The 25,034-nt window shown below is 43.0% G+C and overlaps 1 protein-coding gene across 1 annotated transcript; it reads left to right on the top strand.

Moving 5' to 3' along the window:
* Positions 1-20,422: 20,422 nt before the first annotated feature.
* LOC311070007 (trace amine-associated receptor 13c-like) lies at positions 20,423-22,204 on the top strand (the record flags this gene model as incomplete). Its single annotated transcript, XM_084093636.1, has 2 exons — positions 20,423-20,469; positions 21,166-22,204. The coding sequence occupies 2 exons, from the start codon at positions 20,423-20,425 to the stop codon at positions 22,202-22,204; spliced, it is 1,086 nt and encodes a 361-aa protein (XP_083949762.1).
* Between the last annotated feature and the right edge of the window lie 2,830 nt (positions 22,205-25,034).

Genomic DNA, 25,034 nt, shown 5'->3' with positions numbered 1-25,034 from the left:
CGAGGCAGCGCGGAGATTACGAAACCGTTTAAATAAATATTAAACTAAACAAACAGTATTTTCTGGTGATTATGGCTGCATTTAATTCTTAATGGAATTAAATGATGGAATATTATCTGACCTTGAGAAGTTAGATATTTTAATTCAGCCTACCATCCAGACCGTGTTTCACTTATCTAGTGTTTTTGGCTGCATTTAATTTTGAGGAATTAAAATGTTGAGCCTCGCACCGACAGGTGCAGAAAGAGTGTCGCCTCCCGCGCCCCTCCCGAGGGAGCCTGGCAAAGGAGACGGCGCTCTTGCGGCAAGCCTTCTGAATATATCTACGTGGGCCCTGCGTACTGTAGAGCTGGGTTACAGACTGCAGTTCAGCTCCCCTCCCCCGAAGTTCAACGGGGTGGTCTGGACTGTGGTCGGCTCAGAGCAGGTTTGGGTTATGGAACAGGAAGTTCAATCCCTGTTGGTCAAGGAGGCCATAGAACGTGTTCCTCTGCCAGACAGGGAGTCCGGGTTCTACAGCCGGTACTTCATAGTTCCCAAGAAGGATGGGGGGTTGTGTCCAATAATAGATCTCAGGCACTTGAATCGTTCTCTGAGGAGATTCAGGTTCAAGATGCTCACAATTCCAGCCATCGCGAGTCAGATCCAGTTCGAGGACTGGTTCGTCACGATAGATCTGAAGGACGCATACTTCCATATATCCATCCTTCCATGTCACAGGAAGTTCCTGAGGTTCGCTTTCGGGGGCGAAGCGTACCAATATCGGGTTCTTCCCTTTGGTCTAGCTCTTTCCCCTCGCACCTTCACCAAGTGCATGGATGCAGCGCTGGCTCCGCTGAGACTCCAGGGCATTCGTGTACTCAATTACATCGACGACTGGCTAATATTAGCCAAGTCGTACGATATGGCAGTTCGGCATCGAGATGTCGTTCTGGCCCATATCAGGTGCTTGGGGCTGAGACTCAACACAAAGAAAAGCGTGTTGACGCCCTCCCAGAGGACTACGTTCCTGGGAGTGGTATGGGACTCCACGACGATGCGGGCACAAATGTCTCCTGCACGGGTGGAATCCATACGGGCGATGGTCTCCAGAGCAAAGCTAGGCCACAACCTCACTGTGAAGCAGTTTCAGAGACTGCTGGGGCTCATGGCAGCAGCGTCCAACATCATACCTTTTGGCCTACTGCACATGAGACCCCTACAGTGGTGGTTGAGAGCCAAGGGGTTTTCCCCGAGGGGAAATCCGTTCCGTATGATCAGGGTAATGCGCAAATGCCTTCGTTCTCTCGTCATATGGAAGAAACCTTGGTTCCTGTCCCAGGGACCGGTGCTGGGAGCATCATGTTGCCGGAAAACCGTTTCAACAGATGCCTCCCTCACTGGTTGGGGCGCGGTCATGGACGGCCGCTTTGCGAGAGGTCTGTGGGAGACCCGGCATTTTTCCTGGCACATCAACTGCCTGGAAATGCTGGCGGTCTACAAAGCTCTGAGGAGTTTTTTCCCGGACCTCCGCGGCCACCATGTCCTTATACGCTCGGACAACACTTCTGTAGTCGCGTATCTGAATCATCAGGGGGGTCTGAGGTCGCGCCCTCTATGCAGACTGGCACACCAGATCCTTCTGTGGTCCCAGGGGAAACTGTCGTCTCTCAGAGCGATGTATGTCCCCGGAGACCAAAATCAGGGAGCAGACGTCCTGTCGAGACAGGGGCTGAGGCCTGGGGAGTGGCGACTCCAAGCCATGTGCGTAAGATTCGGCCCAGTGGAAGTGGATCTGTTCGCGTCTCAAGAGACGTCCCACTGTCCACTGTGGTTCTCTCTCAGGCATCCAGCTCCGCTGGGGCTGGACGCCATGATGCAGACGTGGCCGAGGCTGCGTCTGTACGCATTTCCCCCGATCGCTCTGCTCCCGGGAGTCTTGGAGCGGATTCCGCCGGGAGGGGATCAGTCTACTTTTAGTAGCACCCCGCTGGCCGACCCGAGTATGGTTTTCGGACATTGTAGCACTGCTGGACGTCCTTCCGTGGCAGGTCCCTCTGAGGAGGGATCTGTTGTCGCAGGCAGGGGGCACAATATTTCACCCCCGGCCAGGGCTGTGGAACCTCTGGGTCTGGCCCCTGAGGGGGCCCGGTACCTAGAGGCTGGCCTGTCAGCAGGTGTTGTCGAGACCTTACTCAGCTCCAGGGCTCCTTCTACCAGGAGACTGTACAGCCTGAAGTGGAATGTGTTTTCCACTTGGTGTAGAGAGCGTGAGGTGGACCCAGTTAACTGCCCAGTGGCTTCAGTGCTGGAGTTCCTCCAAGATCGTTTCTCCGCCGGTCTTACCCCGTCCACACTTAAGGTGTATGTGGCTGCCATTGGGGCTTTCCACTCGCCTGTAGGTGATGGGCCTTTGGGGAAGCACCATCTGGTTGTACGTTTCCTCCGTGAGGCTCGGAGGATGAGGCCTGCGGCTCGCTCCAGAGTCCCAACTAATGGGACCTGGCGGTGGTACTTGAAGGGTTGGCTGAGGCCCCCTTCGAGCCACTGGAGTCGGCTGAGGCAAAGAACCTGACCCTTAAGGTTGCCTTTCTCCTTGCTATCACTTCTCTGAGGAGAGTGGGGGATCTCCAGGCCTTGGCTGTAACGCCAACTTGCCTGGAGTTTGCCCCTGGCGGAGTTAAGGCCATCTTACATCCTAGACCGGGCTATGTGCCCAAGGTGCCATCTAATGTGGCACGGTCAGTGGTTCTTCAGGCCTTCCATCCTCCACCTCACGCGACGGCGGAAGAGGGAAGACTTCACCTGCTCTGCCCAGTCAGAGCCCTTAGGGTTTATTTGGAGAAGTCTTCTCATTGGAGGAAGTCAGACCATTTGTTGGTGTGCTTTGGTTCACCCAAGAAAGGGCTGCCTGCATCTAAACAGACAATCAGCAATTGGATTGTCCAGGCTATAGCCACGGCTTATCAGGTGCGCAATTTGCCTTCACCTATGGCCGTGAGGGCTCATTCCACCAGGAGCATGTCCTCCTCGGTGGCCCTCCTTTCTGGCGTCTCGCTTCAGGATATCTGCGAGGCGGCCGGGTGGGCCACCCCGCACACCTTCATACGTTTTTACAGTCTGCAACTTCCTGTGACGCCTGGCGCCAGAGTGCTCGGTCCTAAGTATGCCTGTTCTTACAGCTTCATACTAGGGCGGGTGTGATTACGGTGTGGCATAGTGGGTATTACGTTCCCCAAAGTGTCGTCACGACGACGACGCAGTGCGAGTTCCCTCGAAGGCTGACTGTAACCCTTGTTCCCCGAGAAGGGAACGAGACACTGCGTCTCGTCGCCACACCTATCACGGTCAGAGCGCTTGCTTCATCGCAAATAGCTGATGTGTGTTTGTGCCAGCGTCCCTTTGTATCTTCCGGTTATGCCGTCATCTACTACGTCATGACGCAGCACCAATCAGGATTGGACAGATTTCATTCATGCTTCAGATGCGTTACGCTGAGGGCGTTCCCCAAAGTGTCGTCACGACGACGACGCAGTGTCTCGTTCCCTTCTCGGGGAACAAGGGTTACAGTCGTAACCCGAGACGTTTTTCAGTAATTAATTTATTTTTTTCTAAAAAAATATTTAGTTTTTGAGCAAACCACTTTTCAAGGATTTTAGAAAACTGAGAGAGCAATGACACTGGTCTGTAGTTGTTAAAATGATGTACATCTCCATTTTTGAAAAGTGGAACGACTTTAGCGACCTTCATCTTCTCAGGAAAGACACCCGAATGTATAGACAAATTAAAAATAAAAGTCAGTGGATTAATAATACAGTCAATGGTCCTTTTAACAATGGCCATGTCAAGTCCATCACTATCAGTAGAAGTTTTATTTTCACATCTACTAACAATAGATGAAATTTCATTTTCCTGAACCTCACCCAGGAACATGGACTGCATTATTCTACTTTCCATTCTACAGGTAGCATTTTGACTTTGGTTAGATATATCAATTGATTTGGCAATATTTTCCCCAATATTGATAAAAAATGAGTTAAATTCATTAGCGACATCTATGCTATTGTTCATAACAGTTTCATTGTACACAAAATATTCAGGTAACTTAATATATTGTGAGTTTGGTTTTATTATATTATTTAATATATTCCATGTTATTTTCATATTTCCTTTATTATCTTTCAATCGTTTATTGTAATAATCCCTTTTAGTTTCTCGTAAAATTGTCGTCAATTTATTTGTGTATGCTTTGTATTTGGCCTCACAATTAGATGTCCTATTTTTTACAAAGTCTTTATATAATCTATTTTTCTTTTTACATGCTTTAATTAATCCTAATGTCATCCAAGGTTTATCACTTTTAGGGGTTTTCTTTGACAGCTTTAGTGGGCAGCATTTATCATAGCTAGATATATATATGTTTAAGAAGGTTTCATATGCTGCATTCACATCATTCACATAGACACCTGACCAGTTCTGTTGTGAAAGCACACTCCTAAAGTCATTTATTGTTTTCTCGGTTCTCACTCTAAAATATGATGGTTGATGTGAACTCTTGTATATCTCAGGTTGCATGTCATATATGGTAAAAACAGGCAAATGATCGCTTAAGTCATTTATCAATAATCCACTTTGAACAATTTTTTGAACATCATTTGTGACGATATTATCAATTAATGTGGCACACGAGCTAGTGATTCTGCTAGGCTGTGTAATTAGAGAAAAAATAGATCTTGTATACAATGCTTCTAAGAAATCTGAAGTAAACTTACATTTAGATTGATTAAGAAAGTCAATATTGAAATCACCACTTATTAAAAATGTTTTGTGGTTATTCTGTGTATCAAGTAATTGTTCAAATTTGTCCTGGAAAACATCTATTTTGGATCCTTGAGCTCTGTAAATGCAAGCAGCGATCACATTCCTTTTTTTCCCCATATCGATTTCAACAGCTACACATTCAAAGATTCCCTCGATTGCAATAGACATTTTTTCAACAAGTTTGCATTTTAAATGACTATCAACATACAACGCCACACCTCCTCCTCTTTTTTCTGATCTACTTACATGGTATAGCTTGTATCCTTCTATTTCAAAGTCTACACCCTTTTCATCGCTAATCCATGTTTCAGAAAGTGCTATTATTTTAAATCGACTTGTAAATGTAGTGATATAATCCTTCAATTTGTTGAAATTTGCATAAAGACTTCTGATGTTGAAATGAACAAGCGACAGACTGTCCCTTGAATTAACGTTTAAATTAAATTCATAATCAGTATAATATTTAGAGGTGTCACATCTTTTATTCAACACATGGCTATCAGGGTCCAAGTCCTTATCAAAATCATGCATGCTTTGCTCACTATCAAATCTTGTCAGTGTTATACCTATCTAATTTTAAATAATAACAACTAAAAATCTCCATAAATTCAAAGATGTTTCCCAAAGACAGGTAGAAAACAAAATATTGGTGATTGAACATTAAACATTCCCTTCCCACTCTTCCCCCGCTCATCCCCCCCACCTCCCCTCTCTCACCTCCCCCCCACACATAAAATAAATCAGCGCTCATAATAGTTCCACTCTCCCAAGAATTTTATCAAAGTGACAGTCATTGTGACAAACCAAAAAACAAACCAAAAAGAAAAAAAAAGAAAAATATAGCTGCGAGCAGCGATTACGGGCCCAAGCCGGTGGCACCGCAACCCCGATGCCTTTAGTTACCTAAAGGCACCGGGGTGGCGGTGCCGCCGGCTTTGGCCCTTCATCGCTGCTCGCAGCTATATTTATATATATATATATATATATATATATATATATATATATATATATATATATATCTTTAATGTATTTTTATCATGTTGAAAAAGTTTGGTGTGAATAAAATAAACCACTTAGGAGGAGTAACTAAAAACTCAGAGTCTGACATATCCAAAAAATCCACATTCAAACCAAAATATCTGACTTCCTGTTGCTCGGAGCTAATGACTGTAAATTAGAAAGTTGTCCGGCTCGATGAGACCAATATGCGTACTGATTTTTGTAACTGTGGGTAAAAGTAACCCCCCCACTTTTGTCAAAAGCATTTTGAAAGTGACACACTTCCTGCTACCAGTTGGTGGCGCTATAACTTTGACTCACAATAGTTACATCCATCTGACCGGCCTCTTACCATGAACACACTGCTGAAGTTTCATCAAGATCAGTTAATGTATGCAGAAGTTATAACACTTCGTGTTTCTCTTTTCTCGCCATAAATTTGTTTCCTCGCCACGGCCAAACCGTTCGAGATATCAAAAATCCGTCCGCAATTTAGCATCCTCAATGTCTTGACTTCATGCTGACCGAGTTTGGTGGGGATCGGATGAATTCTCTAGGATGAGTGTTTCAAATTCCACAGCATGCGTTTTTCAAACAACCCATAATAGCAGACTTCCTGTTGGGCGGAGCTAATAATTTAGAGTGCGGAAGTTGTTCGGCCCGATGAGATCTATATGTGTACCGAGTTTCATATTAATTCATGCAAGCGTGTTTGATCTATGGACCAAGTTTTGGGACCCCGTTCAAGGGGGCGCTGTTGAGCCCCCCTGCCACGCCCGGGTACCAGCTTCAGCCCGTCCCTGATGGCAGGGGGTTCTGACTTTTGTGCAAAGTTTCAAGAGTTTTTGAGCACGTTAAGGACCCCAAAAGCCCCTGAAACCTTGATTAACAATATAAAAGCAATAGTCAAATCCCCCCCTCCCCTCACACACACAGAGAGAGGGAGAGAAAATTCTTCAGAAAATCCACATTCAAACCAAAATATCTCTCTTCCTGTTGGTTCGAGATAGTTAATGTAAATTAGAAAGTTGTCCGTCTTGATGAGATCAATACACATACCAAGTTTTGTTGCTGTTGATAAAACTAACCCCCCCACTTATGACTAAAGGTGGCGCTACTGAGCCCCTCACCACACCCGTTTCTGAAACTTTGCACATGTCTACGGGCTAATAAATGTGATGTGTCTGTCGAGTTTCATCCAATTTCAAGTATGTTAAGAGTCTCAAAAGCATCAAAAAAGAATATTAAAGTTTGAAGCGTTGCCATGGCAACAGTATTAAAGATATAAAAAATCCTTTCACAGGTCTACATCTGCCGTGTGTCTACATTATACACATAAAATTTGAAGCAAATCAGGTAAAAATAAGAGGGTGATTTCAAAGCATTTTGAAAGTGACACACTTCCTGCTGCCAGTTGGTGGCGCTATAATTTTGACTCACAATAGTCACATCCATGTGATCGGCCTTTTACCACGAACACACTGCTGAAGTTTCATCAAGATCAGTTAATGTATGCAGGAGTTATAACACACTTCCTGTTTTCATTATTCGCCATAAATTCGTTTCCTCGCCACGGCCAAACCGTTCGAGATATCAAAAATCCGTCCGCAATTTAGCATCCTCAATGTCTTGACTTCATGCTGACCGAGTTTGGAGGCGATTGGATCAATTCCCTAGGAGGAGTACATTAAATTCCACAGCATGCGTTTCCAAACAACCCATAATAGCCGACTTCCTGTTGGGCTGGCGTAAAACTTAGAGCACGAAAGTTGTTCGGCCCGATGAGATCTATATGTGTTCTGAGTTTCATATTATTACATGCAAGTGTGTTTGATTTATGGACAAGTGTTCGGATCCCGTTCCAGGGGGCGCTGTCGAGCCCCCCTGCCACGCCCGGGTACCAGCTTCAGCCCGGCCCTGATGGCCGTGGGTTCTGACCAATGTGCAAAGTTTCAAGAGTTTTCGAGCATGTTAAGGGCCCCAAAAGTGCCCGGAACCTTGACAAAATAATAATAATAATAATAATAATAATAATAAATATAGCTGCGAGCAGCGATTACGGGCCCAAGCCGGTGGCACCGCAACCCCGGTGCCTTTAGGCGGTGCCGCCGGCTTTGGCCCTTCATCGCTGCTCGCAGCTATATTTATATATATATGTATATAAATATCTATCTATCTATCTATCTATATATCTATCTATCTATATATATATATATATATATACACACACACACACACACGTACATATACATATACATATATATATATATATATATATACACGTGTATATATATATATAAGACAGAAAATATTACTTGTCTTACCTTATTCTGATTTTATGATACACTCAAAATATTCCACAACAAATCCTTTAAATTTAATGTAAAAATAAAAACGAAAGTAAGCAGTGTTGGTCTCACGTAACCCTCTCATTAGAATCAAAATGTTTCAATATTTGCGATGTATTTGGATGCTAAACTATTCTTTATTATAGGCTTTGTACTTCACTCGTGTTCCAATATCGATGGAAAAAATCATCCTCTTCACACGCGCAAAAATGTGCTTGGAAACATCACAGTGGAGCTCTGCTTTCTGTGAATGGTACAAATTGTACTACTGACTATTTAAACAGAGCAGTGTAATTCGTTTATGTTAGGTTGACTATTTTTATTATTATATTGTATTAGGGCTATAATGAACAGGCTGCGATGTCAAGATTGCAATTCTGGAATGTGTGTGTGTGTGTGTGACGCGGTTGCGGTTGAACAGTGGACACAAAAACATAAATAAAATGTTTTAGTTAATTCCTACATCCATAGGAATACATTGAAAATGCTCGCTCTACTACGCACCATTATCAATGTCTGTGCAGACGTCTGTATTTTACTAGTATATAGTATACTATAGTTAGCGATTTAAAAGCCCTCAGCGGTGTCACACGTCGATTAACCGGTGGGAAAATTTTATCACAGTCACATCCCTAATATATTTATATATAAATACAATAGGCCTACCTGAAAGAGAATTGTACTTGCCCGACCAGAGTATAGCCTGATTAGAACGCCAATAACAAAAAAATAACTTGGGAGTCACTAAAACGAGAGATTATTCTAATTTCATTACATTCATTTTAAGTTGCAATCAGCAGTTAAAAATGAATGTATTACTGATCAATGGTAACAAGGTTGCACTGCTGAGGCTCATGCTGCTTCTCCAGGAGAATTGTAAACAAATGAGCGCAGCACACAAAAAAGCAAACCAGTTAACAACATACTGACTATAAAAATGACAAATATGGAGTTTTTATATATTTTATAACATATGATAGAGTTAAGCAACCTCACTTGACGAGTAGGCAACTATTTCCTGAATACAATCACGATTGAAACTGTGACATTGATTTCATACAACAGGTTAATAAACAGTTACAATTAAGTCACTTACATTTTAGATGCAATATTGACTGTTTTTGTTCTGTTTCAGCAGCAAAAATAGTTAAACCAAGATCACAGCAGAACCATCGCGCATCTCACAGCAACTTGTTTTCTCATTTCTGAATGATTCAGCATTTTGAACGAATCGGTTGACTCAAAGATTCAATGACCAATCCATAAACATCTGTCTCAATCATGAATGACTCAGTCATTCGAACGAATCGTCTGAACGAATTAATTAATGACTCGCTCATTAAGACGATCGCCTGGCGACACCTAATGGCGGTTTAGTGTTATGTTTAAAAGTATCATTTTTTCCAACGTGCACCATTATCAATGTCCGTGCGGACGTCCGTTTTTTACTTTCACTTTTATATTAGCGATTTAAAAGCACCCGCTCATGTCACACGTCGATTAACCGATGGGAAAATATCCTCACAGTCATATACCTAATAAATTAATATTTAAATACAATAGGCCTACCTAGTAAAACGTTTTATATACTATTTTGATATCCTTTTGGACACAAGAGGGCAGTATAGCCCTATGTTTGCTTTTTTGTTGAACCAAATAGCACTAAATAGCCTGTTTTTAACTTTTTCATACTTCTTGAATTGCAAAAACAGAATAAAATAGGTTTAGTTCTAATATTTGTATAATTTTATATAAAAATAAATGGTGTATAATTACATTTTTAGAAGTTATGAGATGTTTCCTGCTTCCTTTTTGACATTAATTTAATCCCTCGCCATAGCAAAACCGTTTGAGATATTCAATATCCGTTTACAATTTAGCATCATTAATATATTTTTATCATGTTGAAAAAGTTTGGTGGGAATAAAATAAACCTTTTAGGAGGAGTAACTAAAAACTCAGAGGCTGATTTAACAAAAAATCCATATTCAGATCAAAATATCTGACTTCCTGTTGGTTGCAGCTAATGCCTGTAAATTAGAAAGTTGTCCGGCTCGATGAGACCAATATACATACTGATTTTTGTAATTGTGGGTAAAACTAACCCCCCCACTTTTGTCAAAAACATTTTGAAAGTGACACACTTCCTGCTGCCAGTTGGTGGCGCTATAACTTTGACTCACAATAGTCACATCCATCTGATCGGCCTCTTACCACGAACACACTGCTGAAGTTTCATCAAGATCAGTTAATGTGTGCAGAAGTTATAACACTTCGTGTTTCTCTTTTCTCGCCATAAATTCGTGTCCTCGCCACGGCCAAACCGTTCGAGATATCAAAAATCCGTCCGCAATTTAGCATCCTCAATGTCTTGACTTCATGCACACCGAGTTTGGTGGCGATTTAATTAATTCTCTAGGAGAAGTGTTTCAAATTCCACAGCAAGCGTTCTCCAAACAACCCATAATTGCTGACTTCCTGTTGGGCTGGCGTAAAATTTAGAGCACGAAAGTTGTTCGGCCCGATGAGATCTATATGTGTACCGAGTTTCATATCATTACATGCAAGTGTGTTTGATTTATGGACAAGTGTTCGGATCCCGTTCCAGGGGGCGCTGTTGAGCCCCCCTGCCACGCCCGGGTACCAGCTTCAGCCCGGCCCTGATGGCCGCGGGTTCTGACCTGTGTGCAAAGTTTCAAGAGTTTTCGAGCACGTTAAAGGCCCCAAAAGCCCCTGAAACCTTGAAAAACAGGAATTTTAAACAAATCTCACTCAAAAGACAAATCCCCCCACCCCTCACACACACAGAGACGCAGAGGCAGAGAGAGAGAGGGAGAGAATTCTCCAAAAAATCACATTCAAACCAAAATATCTCACTTCCTGTTGGTCACAGCTTATGACTATAAATTAGAAAGTTGTCCGGCTTGATGAGAACAATATACATACTGATTTTTGTGACTCTACTTAAAACTAAGCCCCCATTTTTGACTAAAGGTGGCGCTACTGAGCCCCTCACCACGCCCGTTTCTGAAACTTTGCACATGTCTACTGGATCATAAATGTGATGTGTCTGTCGAGTTTCATGCATTTTCAAGCATGTGAAGAGTCTCAAAAGCATCCGAAAAGAATATTAAAGTTTGATGCGTTGCCACGGCAACAGTATCTAAGATATCAATAATCCTTTCACAGGTCTACATCTGCCGTGTGTCTACATTATAAACATAAAGTTTGAAGCAAATCGGATAAAAATAAGAGGGTGATTTCAAAGCATTTTGAAAGTGACACACTTCCTGCTGCCAGTTGGTGGCGCTATAACTTTGACTCACAATAGTCACATCCATGTGATCGGCCTCTTACAACGAACACACTGCTGAAGTTTCATCAAGATCAGTTAATGTATGCAGAAGTTATAACACACTTCCTGTTTCCATTATTCGCCATAAATTCGTTTCCTCGCCACGGCCAAACCGTTCGAGATATCAAAAATCCCCTGGCAATTTTTCATCCTCAATGCCTTGACTTCATGCACACCGAGTTTGCTGGCGATCGGGTGAATTCCCTAGGAGAAGTGTTTCAAATACCAGACCATGCGTTTCCAAACAACCCTTAATAGCTGACTTCCTGTTGGGCTGGCGTAAAAAGTAAAAGTACGAAAGTTGTTCAGCCCGATGAGATCTATATATGTACCGAGTTTCATATTATTACATGCAAGCGTGTCTGATTTATGGACCAAGTTTTCGGACCCCGTTCAAGGGGGCGCTGTTGAGCCCCCCTGCCACGCCCGGGTACCAGCTTCAGCCCGGCCCTGATGGCCGCGGGTTCTGACCTGTGGGCAAAGTTTCAAGAGTTTTCGAGCACGTTAAGGGTTTCAAAAGTGCCCGAAAGGTTGACAGAAAAATAATAATAATAATAATAATAATAATAATAATAATAATAATAAATAATCCTACCGAAAACAATAGGGCCTTCGCCCTTTCAGGGCTTGGGCCCTAATAATCCTACCGAAAACAATAGGGCCTTCGCCCTTTCAGGGCTTGGGCCCTAAAAAGAAAGTCATCAAAAGTTCATAAGCTCAAGAAAAGAAAAATCAAACAAAATTGCCTCGTAACAGCCTTACCAAGTCACTATATTATTCCGATTGGTTGCTGGCGTTTGCCGCTGCTTGCCGCTGAACCGCGTCATAGCTCATTACCATAAAGTTGAGCTTCTTTCAACTTTCAGATTGACGCTCAAAACGCTCAAAACGCCCAAAACGCGACGCCGATGGATTTGTCGCTCCTTGCAGATGAGAGAAGCCAGCTTCCATTGAAAATGAATGACTTCCGGTAACTTTGGAAGCTCAAGTCGGCGGCGGTGTGAACGTACAGTTAGGGCCCTATTTTAAGGATCTAAAACGCAAGTATCAAGGGCGAAACGCAAGTAACTTTGTGGGCGGGTCTCGGGCGCTGTTGCTATTATACCGGCGAGATAAATGACTCTTGCCCCCAACGCAAATCTAAAATGTGTTGGTCTGAAGTAGCTTCATTACTCATAGGTGTGGTTTGGGCGTAACGTGAAATAAACCAATCAGAGCGTCATCTCACATTCCCTTTAAGAGCAGGCGCGCTTGTTCTATAAAAATAATGTATTGGTAATTTAGTGCATTTATTTAACAATATATTTACTTTTTTTATTTTTTTATTTTTTATGTTCTCTTACTACTTAGTGATATTTCAGGTCTTGGAGTCTCTACTAATGAGCTGATGGCCTAAATCAGGTCCTCTGAATCAGGTTACCTGAAGAGGGTGTGTTTGATTAGGGAATTTTCACTGTTACCAACAAGCAACGGACAGTGAATGACTTTCCTGAGGTAAATGTATCCTGACATATTGTTTTATTGATGTATTTCTATGGCTGAAACACTGAAACAAAGCATTTTCCTAAAATCCTCAGTAAAATTCTTCGCAGTTTTGTGAATAGGTTTAACTTCCTTGCTAGGAACTATTTAGAGAATTCAAAGAGAATTCAGCCCCTGATCGGCAATGTCCTCTTGGCTTTCTTATGATGTAATGATTCTGTGTTCAATCCTTTTGAGACCAATCAGCACTTTTAACTGAACCAAGCTGTTTACATGGCAAAATCTCTCCACAGGGAGTCTATTAGCACATGAAAACGTTTGTCATCAGTAATGATGTCCCATTAAACATGATGTTGAAGCCTAGCAATTAAAGGTGTTAGATGCATGAACATATGCTGATGCAACATCCATTCCCTTGGATGAAGGTTACTTATCATTAGCCCAAAATACTTTACTGCGTCTGTAGAAAACAGAAAAAAAAACGTAATGCTTTTGTTGTTTGCAGTGAAAAGAGTGGCAGTTTTAACAAATGAAAATGAACAATGCATGAATGTGAATGCTAAGTGAATGCAAGGTTTTCTGTAGATGTGTTGTTTGCAGTTATAATGTTTGCTTTAAGTTACAAGAACCATTCAGTGGAATGCCTGATTGCTGTGATACTGGCATGGAATAAAGCACCAGTTACGTCAGTTTAATTTCGGATTCTTTTGCAATCCTTTTCTCCCCTGCTCCAATTGCTTCCTTTCTCCTCTATACTGTTCTGTTCAATAAAGGCCAAACATATATCTTAATAAATACATATGAAGATGGTAATTAATAAATAATAAAATGTGAACAATTATAGGTTATACTGTTGTATAAAACAAGTAACTTGTAGTCATTTTTTATGTGTTTGTAGTCTTGTAAGTTTTTTTTCTTCTCAGTGCATTGCAGAGAGGCATATTTTCATTATATCTTTCTGTTTCATGAAACCAGCCAAAGTTATAGGATGAAAAGGCCTAAGGGCTGATCTAACTGGGAGGCCTCACGAGAGGCCTACAACCTATGAGTACTCATAGTGACCCTCAGTGAGGGGAGCACATGGTCTACCTGGTAGGTAAACCAGGCTGTAGGCTAGATAAAGAAGAGAGGTTTTGTGAGGGAACCAGTAGCAGAAAATGACCATTAGTCATACTAGGGCACAAGCTCGCCTTCAGAAGCTGCCTGCTAAGGCCAGCTGAACTGATAGCAAGCGGCCACTAGCTGCCAGAACCAAGCGTTGCTGGGAAACCACTTACAAGGAGGCCTGGGCCTACTACCTGATAACCAGAGGTCTGGCTACCTAGTGCCCGTATTTGGGAGCTCAACTTTAGGGAGGCCCAGTGAGGCCTATTACCTGGCCAGTACAGCTAGCTGGCCAGTTACTAGGCCAGTACAGAAAGGCCTGATGAGGCCTACTACCTGCCTTCAGGGAGGCCTGGAGAGGCCTACTACCTGCCTTCAGTCTTGGAGCGGCCTGTTAAAACCGGTCGCCTGAAGTTTTCTTTAGATAAGAAACTGACTGCCATGGCCAGTAAGGTTGGGGACAGAGCTACATGGTGGCCTGATAAGGCCAACCGCCTGACAGTGGTTAATCTTATTCGGCTGATCATAATCGGGGCTCGCCTCCAGAGAGGCCCACTGAAGCCAATTGTCTGATTGGCCAGCAAATTAACAGTCAAACACCCCATGATGGGGCTCAGGGTCAGGGAGGCCTTGCTAGTCAGCGCCTGACCATTAACACCACTGTTTGTATACTCTGTCATTCAAGACTCACTTAGAAAATTTGAGAGGCCTACTAGGCCTGAAGCAAGTCAGTACTGTCAGCCAAATTCATACTGATGGGGACTCACCATCAGGGAGGCCTAGTTGGGCCTACAAGCTGATAGCCAGTCTATTCTGCTACAAACATATACTGTTGGGAACCATACTACACCAACACAAATATTAAGGCCACCCACAGAAGGCCCAATAAGGCTAGCTACCTGGTCGCAGCTATAATGTATTTCCCACAATGTTAGGACTCTGTTCTGAGGAGGCCTGTTTAAGGCCTACTACCCACCAGTGAGTCTACTGCCCAAACTACTAAGGCCAACCACCTGAGGTAAGTTGGCCTACAGCGCCCTCTTGGGTGCTGCCCAGTCAAGGGGGCCTGCTGAGGCCTACTACCTAACAGCGCAGTCTTTGTTGGCAGATAAGCTGTTTACACAATGCCTACAGCATCCTGGTACCTAATCACATTGCCCATGGCAGTGTACTCAGCAAAAACGCAGCACCCTTTAAGCAAGGGGAGTATAACATACACCACTCTGCCTCAACGGAGGCCCCAGAATCAGGGGCCTACCATCTGTACGCATGGGTGTCAGCTCATGGCAATGCTCTGGCTTCACGGGAACGTACTTCGAAAACCAAAAAGAAGTGAAGGTTAGAACTTTGTGCGAGGTAGGATAATACAGAACTGAAAGTGAAGTACTCAGACCTACCCTGTATCACAGGGGAATACCACCACCTAACCCTGAGATTTAACAGGATGCAGATTTAGCGGGCTGTCAGCGGCTCTAGAGGTGACAGAATTTTTTCTGCGCCCAGCCTAGGGGAGTGGGGCTTGCTTGTAAGCCAACCACCTACAACCCGACGCTCGAGCAGTAGCTCAGCGAGGTGAGATGAGTTGAGATGAGATGAGGTGAGGTGAGGTGAGGGGAGCCTATTCTGGCGGCCCAAGTCCATATGCCAGTTCTGCACTGTGGGGTCAGGCAGACAAAAACCCAGTCTCTTCGTGAGGCGAAAGACGGCCTAACCCTGCTCAAGAAAGACCCATCGTACCAGGGAGGCCATTTTGAGGCCTATCCCAGGGACTTCATAAATCATGCCTCTGCACCAAACTGCATTGCTCTTCTTGCCCCAGAATGCAGAAAGGGGCCCTGAGTGCAGATGACGAGCCAGCGAGAACAGGCATCACCGATGGTTCTGGAGCCCAAGGCGGAGATGCAGTGACGAGTGTTCAAGATGGAGCCAGGGTGCCAGAGGACCGGAGTGGAGCCAATGGGAAGGCGGAGCCAGACGGAGCCGAAGGAGGGGAGAGACGGAGCACAGCGGATGGCTAGGAAGTTCATGGCGTAGGCAGAGTGACATCTGACCAAGGCAAAGCCGGAGGGATGAGGGAGCCTGGTGGAGTTGTAAGGATGATGGTCTTTGGTGAAGCAAAGGGAGGGAGGAGCCAAGGTTTATCATCTAGAGGCTGAGATGGAGTGACGGGATTAGTGACTGGAGGCAGAGCCGGGGGATTCTCTTTACTGGGCGGAGCTGGAGACTGGAAAACCCAAGGTGCATCCATGCAGCATATTGGAGTAAACAAAGGAGGAGCTGAGGAGCTGATGGGAACCAGTGGAGGCTGGGCCAACAGGCTAGCTCACTTTGGATGAGGAGACAGGAGAGGGTGGCTGGGTGGGATCTCTGGAGACACGGGAGACACAGGAGACTTGGAGCTTGGCAGAACCAGTGGGGACAGGAGAATAAGGGGAATATCATCTCCTTGCGAGGCGGCTGGCTGGGCTCAAACTTGTGTGAGGAATATGCACAGCGAGTGGTCTGGAAACTTCGTCAGGCACGCCAGTTGTAGAAATTTCCTGGTGTGGACATCTTGAGATTGCTGCTCTTGTTCTATGCAGAGCAGCTGGATGGCCGGTAAATCCATATCTGTTATGGTCGGTTCTTCTGTCAAGTTTACGCTGGTCAAATAGCACAACGAAGGAGATATATTTAAATAGGCTTTAATTAATCATCCAAAATCACTCATATCACAGAAATATGTTGGAGATTTATCAAGAGTTAAATGTGACGTGTAGCCAATCGGTGTACATTTCCTGCCAGTAGTGAGACTCAAACCTGCAACCTTCGGGTTACAAGTCGGACTCTCTAACCATTAGACCACAAATGTATTAACATTATAACTAAGAACAAAGGGTGAACAGAATCATATGTTTATATACAGTATTTTCCATGAGAAATCACATTTATACAACTGATTCAAATCATCAGTTTGTTACCAGAGAGCTGCTTGAACTGAACATGGTTTGTCCGATAAGGGAGACATACAAACTCTGCAGTACTGTGGCTCTCCAGGATCAGAGTTGAGAACCACTGATGTAATTGATATGCCTGGAACCTGGGGCCAGTTGCACAAGCTGTAAGTTACAACTTGCCCTAGTTGCAATATTAAAGAGCACTAAATAACAACTTGCACACTACTAAATGTGTTTTTGTTGCATCATTAAACTTTATTGAAATATAACTCATGACTCAAACCCATTGAAAACTTAAGCTAAACATATATAATATCCTCTTACCATGAGTAATGGTTAAAATGATACAGCAGATTGATTTAATAGAATTGATAAGCTCATGTTTTACCTGTCAGACCGATGAGCTAAAACATTATAACCACCTGCCTAAAATGTTGTTGATCCTCTGGATAGTGCCGAAACAGCACTGACTCGCTGAGGGATAGACTCTACAAGACCCTGAATGTGTCCTGTTGTATCTGGCACCAAGACATTAGTAGCAAATCCTTGTTCAAATAGTTCCTCAAACTATTCCCGAACAATGTGTGCAGTGTGGCAGAGTGCATTATCCTGCTGAAAGAGTCCACTTCCACCAGGGAACACCACTGTCATGAAAGGGTGTACCTGGTCCACAACAATGTTTAGATAGGTGGCATGTGTCATATTTACGTCCACATGAATGACTGGAACAAGGGTTTTCCAACAGAACATTTTCACAGAGGCTCACACTCCCTTCACCGGCTTGTTGTCATCCCACTGTGCATTCTGGTGCCATCACTTCCCCAGGCAAAAGGCGCAAACGTACACAGCCATCCATGTGATGTAAAATAAAACATGACAACCTTCTTCTACTACTCCAAGGTCCAGTTCTGATGCTTCAAGTGCCCATTGTAGGGTCATCAAAGGCACTCTGCTGCTACACAGCCCCATACGCAGCAAGTGCAATGCATTGTGTGTTGTGACACATTCCTTCCATAACCATCATTAAAATGTTGTGTGACTGGTGCCACAGTAGTCCTTCTGTTGCCTCGGACCAGACAGTTTAGCCTTCTTTGACCTTGTGAGCCTTGGGCGCCCAATACCCTGTCACTGGTTTGTGTTTGTCCCTCCTCAGACCACTGTTGGTAAATTCTCACCACTGCTGACTGGGAGCAACCCACAGTCCTTGCTGTTTCAGAGATACTCTGACCCAGTCGCTTTGCCGTAACAAAAGAGTTCGTAGGTGGAGGTCCAGAGTAGATAGGTGGAAGTCCAGAGTGGGTGGGTGGAACAAAAGTCCTGGATTCACTGGACATGGGCACTGATTGAGGACACGAAAACCGGGCAGTTCTGGGTGGAGACACATGAGGTACAGTCTTGGGAGGGACAGGTCGGGGCACAACAGGAACAGGGGTAATCGGGGAAACAACAGGGGACACAACCAATGTTGCTGCAGCAAGCAGAGGAGCCGATACAGAACCCAAAACTGGGGGTGATGCCACTCGCAACGGAGCTGGGACAGGAGTTACCACAGACGGCTCAGTGTGGACAGTCCTAGACTCCTTAGCTGGGACAGAATTGGTCTTGGTCACTCTCCCATCTTCTCAGCGTGGACCAGACTGACAGAAGCAACCTGGAGAATCGGCACGGAGCCGGGAAGGGACTGAGACGGTGAACCTGACGATCTCTTCCTCCTCCTCTTTGACCGCGGTGCAGAAGCCATAGCCGGACCTAGGATCGGTACCGAGATCCCCACAATGTCCTTAGCAAAAGCTGAAGGATCTTTCGTAGACGTCGAAGTGGCGAGAACGTGGTTGCCAAGCGTTGTCGTGGCTAGGACGCGACTCTCCGGGATCGCTGGTAATGCAGAAACTGACAACGTCCTCGTGGGGTCCTGCCGCTCCTTTCGACGCACATGGTCCACCACCTCTCGAAACGGACGTCGGATCAGACCCTGCCGTTCAGCCAGCGGAGGAGGTACATTGAACCCCGCGATGAAATAAGAGTTAGAGGACCTCCGGCGTAAAATTTATCTTCTCCTCTAGGCTCTGGGCATATCTCTCCAGGGATCTCTCTCCCTGGGGAGGAAACGGAATCTTGCCCCTCCTCATGTCCTCGATGGTCGACTGCCACCATCGCTCCTGGTCACCCAACTGGCTACTGGCAGAACAAGACATAACCTATTGTCTGCTGGGTTAAAAAATGGCTGGTTCGTTCTGTCACGTTACGCTAAATAGAACCCAAGCGCAGACAGTAACTTTCACAAAACACGGTTTATTTACACCCGGAAACAAAGACCCACGATGGGGCAAACAAACAATAACTAGACTAGACAATAAAACGGAACTGGAACTTTCACAGACAGACCACAATACTCACAGAACCGAATGTTAACAAGACGAACCAGCACTGAGGAACAAACACCGGGAGCTTACATAGAACACATAATTACAAAGGTACAGGTGACACTGATGAACATCAATACTAACGAGGGAACAAGGGACGTGGTAAGGACACATGATCACAATCACAGGTGACGCTAATACAACATTAACAACATGGAAACGAGGCAAAACACAAGACAATGCAAACACATAGTCAAAACAACCGACCATGTGTTTGCACACAAAACAAGAGACAAATACATGACACATGGCTACTCATTGGTTAACCCTCTGGGATCTGAGGTGTTTTCTGGGTCCTGGAGGTGTTCTGACATGCTCTGACATTTGTGCTTATTTCTGTTACTTGTGACATTTTCATGGCTAAAGTCTGATTACACTGTATTCAGCACAAACTCTGCTACAATAATATGTCAGCAGTATGTATGTAAAAGTTTGTAGTTTTGAGATAATGATGTTTATGCATGGTTTGTGAAAAAACAAAAAGAAAATTGTCACTGAAATAAGGTCAAGAAGCTTTATGCGAGGTGGCATGACTCATCATGAATAATCATGTGTTTAATACCTGAGAAAGACAAAGACCCTCCCATAATGGCCCTATCAGGTGCTATCAGGCTGAAAGAGTCCACTTCCACCAGGGAACACCACTGTCATGAAAGGGTGTACCTGGTCCACAACAATGTTTAGATAGGTGGCATGTGTCATATTTACGTCCACATGAATGGCTGGAACAAGGGTTTTCCAGCAGAACATGCCATCCAGTTCTCGAGCCTTGTCTTTGCTGGCTCCTTTAAGCCCTTCGAATCCTCCCTCATTGGCATCACCTAGCAACTCGGATCTGCCTGAGGCTTCCAGTTCGCAAGCTTCGCCAAAATATGTCGTTCCCCTGGCTTTATCTCAATCCTCTGAGCCCCTCACTCCACCTTGGCCCATCGACCAGTCGACTCCCCCTCGGCTCCACCTGGGATTGTCATCCTTATGGCTCCACCGGGGGCCGTCATCCTCACCCCTCCGGCTCTGCCTTGGTCCGTCCATTTTCTATTAATCCAGGGGTCTCCAGTCCTGCAAAGTTTAGCTCCAACCCCACATAAACACACCTGCTAATCATTAGGCAAATTAGAAACTACTAGGCAGGAGGGTTGAGGCAAGTTGGAGCTAAACGTTTTAGGACAGAGGGCCTCCAGGAGCAGCATTGTACAACCCTGTCTTAATCTAAGCATAGTTTAACCAAAGCTGTCAAAGGACAGATCATAGTTTATGAGGACAAATTGTGGTCATAATTCAATTTTGACTAAATGAGTTATTCTATTCTGCCTTTGCATAACAGTCTAATCATATTTCAAGGCTCCTTATTTGAGATTATTTCTAGGGACATAAATTGGTGGTAGCCCTATACTGGAGATGTGAAAATATCCAGATTCAATCTTACATTTTTATTGTATGTTAGCATGGATATTATTTTGAGTGGAATGGAAGGCGATGGATTGGACTTATTGCTTTTACAGTAGTGCACTTGCCTGCTGTTTGTTAGAACAGATGCTGTCTTACATAGGCAGAATGTAAGAGTAAACTCGCTTTGTTAGATTCGCTAATCCACTATATTGTATAGATCAGATTGATCAGGTCTATGTATATTTAACTAGTGGGTGGATTTGAGAGGTTGTATTGTTGAATGGGGTGGTCACTGTGCTTTCTGTGCCTATAAAACTGAGTCATGTCAGTGACAAGGACAAGGGGGCTAAACTAACAAGCATCCTCACACAGAATCTGAACTGGGGACTGACAAACATGGACAATCAAACAATCCAATACTGCTTTCCAAACAACAATTTGTCTTGTACCAGAAGTATCCGACCTGAAGCAGAGTACATCATTGTGTACATTTTCATCGCTGTAACATCAGTGTTCACTGTGTTTCTGAACCTGTTGGTGATCATCTCCATCTCGCACTTCAAGCAGCTCCACACTCCCACCAATGTGCTGATCTTCTCTCTGGCAGTGGCTGATCTGATCGCAGGACTGATTCTCATGCCAGTGCAGGGAATGAAATTGATTGAGCCATGCTGGTACTTTGGAGAAATATTTTGCTCAATATTTCCTCTTATTCTTTATGTTGTTGTCGTGGCATCTCTTGGTAATATGATTATTATTTCTGTGGATCGATACATTGCTGTGAACGACCCTTTGCGATATCCAATAAGAGTCAACAATAACAGAGCTGTTGTTTCTATTATTGTAAACTGGTTATTCTCCTTCTTTTATTCGTTTTATCTGTTGTATGAGTTTTTACTGTATCCAGAGAGGAACCACACATGTATTGGAGAATGCATTCTTGTTGTTACATTGGAAAATCTTCTAATAGATGCTTTTGTTTGTTTAGTGGCTCCTTGTTGCATAATTATTCCTTTATATGTGAAAATCTGCTTTGTAGCAAAACGGCAAGCTAAGCATTTAAATTTAGTCACAGAAAAAAAGGCCAAATCTGAAAAAAAGGCTGCAAGAACCTTAGGGATTGTAGTACTGGTTTATCTTCTTTTTTGGACACCGTACTACATAGTTACTCTTTCTTTTGGGCATGACGAAAATGACACTCTTATAATTAATGTAATGTATTGGATGTTATGCATGAATTCCTGTATGAATCCACTTATATATGCAATGTTTTATCAATGGTTTAGAGTGTCAGCAAAATACATTTTGACACTGAAAATATGTGAACCTTCATCAGAATACTTAAATCTGTTCCCAGAAGAGAAATGATCACTTACGCTCTTGCATGAAGCACAATTGTAAATTCCATCTGTCTATGAATGTAATAGTTAGGGTTCTTGTGTTAAGCACTTCCTTATCAAACATTAGATGACACCAGAATCTGTGCAACACCTATGTTTGTGAATATTTCAAATATTCTGCCTATTATGTATACATTGAGAACATGTACATTTGTGAGTAACAGTGAGTAACATTTTTGCTCTCTTGAAGGCCTTAAAATGACAAAAAGTCAACTACACCATTATCTTTCAATACAAAGTAATCTTTATTTTTAAGAAAACAAGACAATGAAAAATATTTAAATTGAATTGTGGCCGCAATTTTTTCTGTTGTAATGAGCTGAAATAGATATGTTCAGATATATGTTTATGTGATATGTTGGAGTAAAAACATATACAGTGTTGCCATCTTTGCCCTGTGTCTGAATTTCTGCATTTGTCCATGTTGTATGTGGTCATATTTCATAATGGTAGGTTTATGTGTGTGTATATATATATATATATATATATATATATATATATGTATATATATAGTAAATTTATAGGTAATACAGCACCGTTTACATTTGACTTATTAAAGATATAGATAAAAAAATAAAAAAAAACTTTTATTTAAACTACTAATCTTAAAAAAAGAAAACGGGTTTAAACCACCTTTAAAAAATCAGGTAATTTAATGAATGAATAAATAAACTGAACGAAGCATTTATCTAGCTCTTCTAGACACTACTGTACACTCAAAGGATCAGTCTCTCTTCTCGACCTCCACTAGATATTTATCTGTGAAGTGAATTGAAGTGCATATTCAACAGTGACCTGAGAGTCTGAACATAAACATCATCATCATCATCAAATCAATATTTGTCTTTATCCTTTATCCAACACCGGTATGAGCTTTTTGTTTCTTTTTCTTCCTCTGGTTTGCTCACTGGAGGAATAAAGGATTAAAGAATTATGGAATAACTTTCTAGTGGCTCCCTGATAAACATACTATCTCTTATCTTATCCGACAAGTAATGACTGATACTAACTGTTGCATTTACAAACATATATTTATACAATAATACTATATTAGCTGTACCTTCTCTTCGACTGTCATTTCTATCATATTCTCTCATTCTTTTTCCTCTCATTTTTTTGCTCTGTTTCTCATCCTGTTTCTCAATTGTGACTTTTTATCTACCAATTCAGACTTTTTTTTTTCTTTTTCATAAATGTGAGATGTAAACATGCAATTGTGAGAAATAAAGTCAGAATTGTGAGATATAAACAATTCTCAAAACCCAGAACAAAACCTATTGCGTTTCTTTAGTCTTGCCCACATAAAAACCAGGCATGTACACGATACACACAACTTTAATGGCTTTATCAGATTATCCGAGAGATTATGCCCATTTCAGTGTGTTTGGAATTTTAAATGAACACCGACTAGTTACTTGAAGAAAAAAAATCCTCTGTTTTTGAAAAAAGAAAATTGTCACTGAAATAAGGTCATGAAACCCATACTGATTATTGCTTCACAAGACTTTTGAAACTTGCATCACGTAGCCTAGAATATTTGCTTTAAAACTATGTGAAAACCATCCTGCCTACTCATTCAGATAAGACAATACATTGATTTAAAATTTGTAAGATGTTTTGTGTAAGAAACCTTTATGCGAGGAGGCGTGAATCATCATGAATATTGATGTGTTTCATACCTAAAAAAGACAAAGACCCTCCCATGATGGCCCTATCAGGTGCTATCAGGCCCTATCATTATGAGGAACCTTGCACAAAGAATGAGGAGAGATTTAAAAAAGAATGGCTTTTTGATTGTTTGGATTTATTTACAATACAACATAATCCAAAGATAGACAACAAAGGACAAAAAACACATTATTGAACACACAGATCTAAAGACAGAGACTTGAACAGTCACATAACTTTGTGCTATTCATGAAACATTGTTACGAACTGCTCCGAGACACGAGTGTAGAGGATCCAAAAGCGGCTTTTATTAAAGGGGTTATCCAGAATTGTAATCCAACAAGCAGAGGGTCAAGCACAGGAAGACAGTCCAAACAAACAAACAAACAAACAAACAAACCAAAACAAAACAGGCAGGGGTCAGAGGCACAAGAGTAATCTACGGGACAGGCAAGAAATCCAAAAAACCAAGAGACAAAAAAACCAGGGAAAACGCTCAGAAGTGCAGTGCAACAACATACAAAACTTCGCAGTGAGTGAATGAGCGAACATGGTATAAATAAGATGAGACTAACAGGGTGATGAGACACAGGTGAAAGCAATCAGTGATGATGAGTCCGGGCAGTGAGTTATGGGAAATGTAGTCTGTGAGGGAGTGATAATAGTCTGGTGTGGAGTACCCTCTGGTGGCTCTCAAGGGCACTCCAGCTGGTGACCGTTACAAACATAGTACATACCTGTCATTTCCAAGATGTTTGATTTTTCATTTTACCATGGTCATGTACAGAGACTCATCTGGTCCCTGTAAAAACAGAGAAACTATAGTGTGGCGAGGGGGGCGTGGTTCAGCGACGTCTGTGACAGGAGAGAGAGTCGGGAGACGAGTGGCACTTGAGTGGAAGTAGGTCAAGCGCATAATGACGTACACCTGGTTCTCTTACGAGAGGTTCTCTCGTATTGCGTAAGTATAGCTTACGCTACGGGAAAGTTCTCTTTCTTCAAGATCTGAAGCCAAAAAATGATCCTTCATTTTGTATTCATTGTCAACGCAGTGCAGCAGCCGGCAGACCATGGCAGGCTACATAAGGGTGCTCATTGGCTGCTCAGCGGCAACTGCTGGAGCCTATCAG

This window comes from Abramis brama, assembly GCF_963993115.1.
Source record: "Abramis brama genome assembly, chromosome: 19".
In the NCBI taxonomy this organism is placed as follows: domain Eukaryota; kingdom Metazoa; phylum Chordata; class Actinopteri; order Cypriniformes; family Leuciscidae; genus Abramis; species Abramis brama.
The sequence above is the reverse complement of the archived record's forward strand: the minus strand, read 5'-3'. Positions and strand labels throughout refer to the sequence as shown.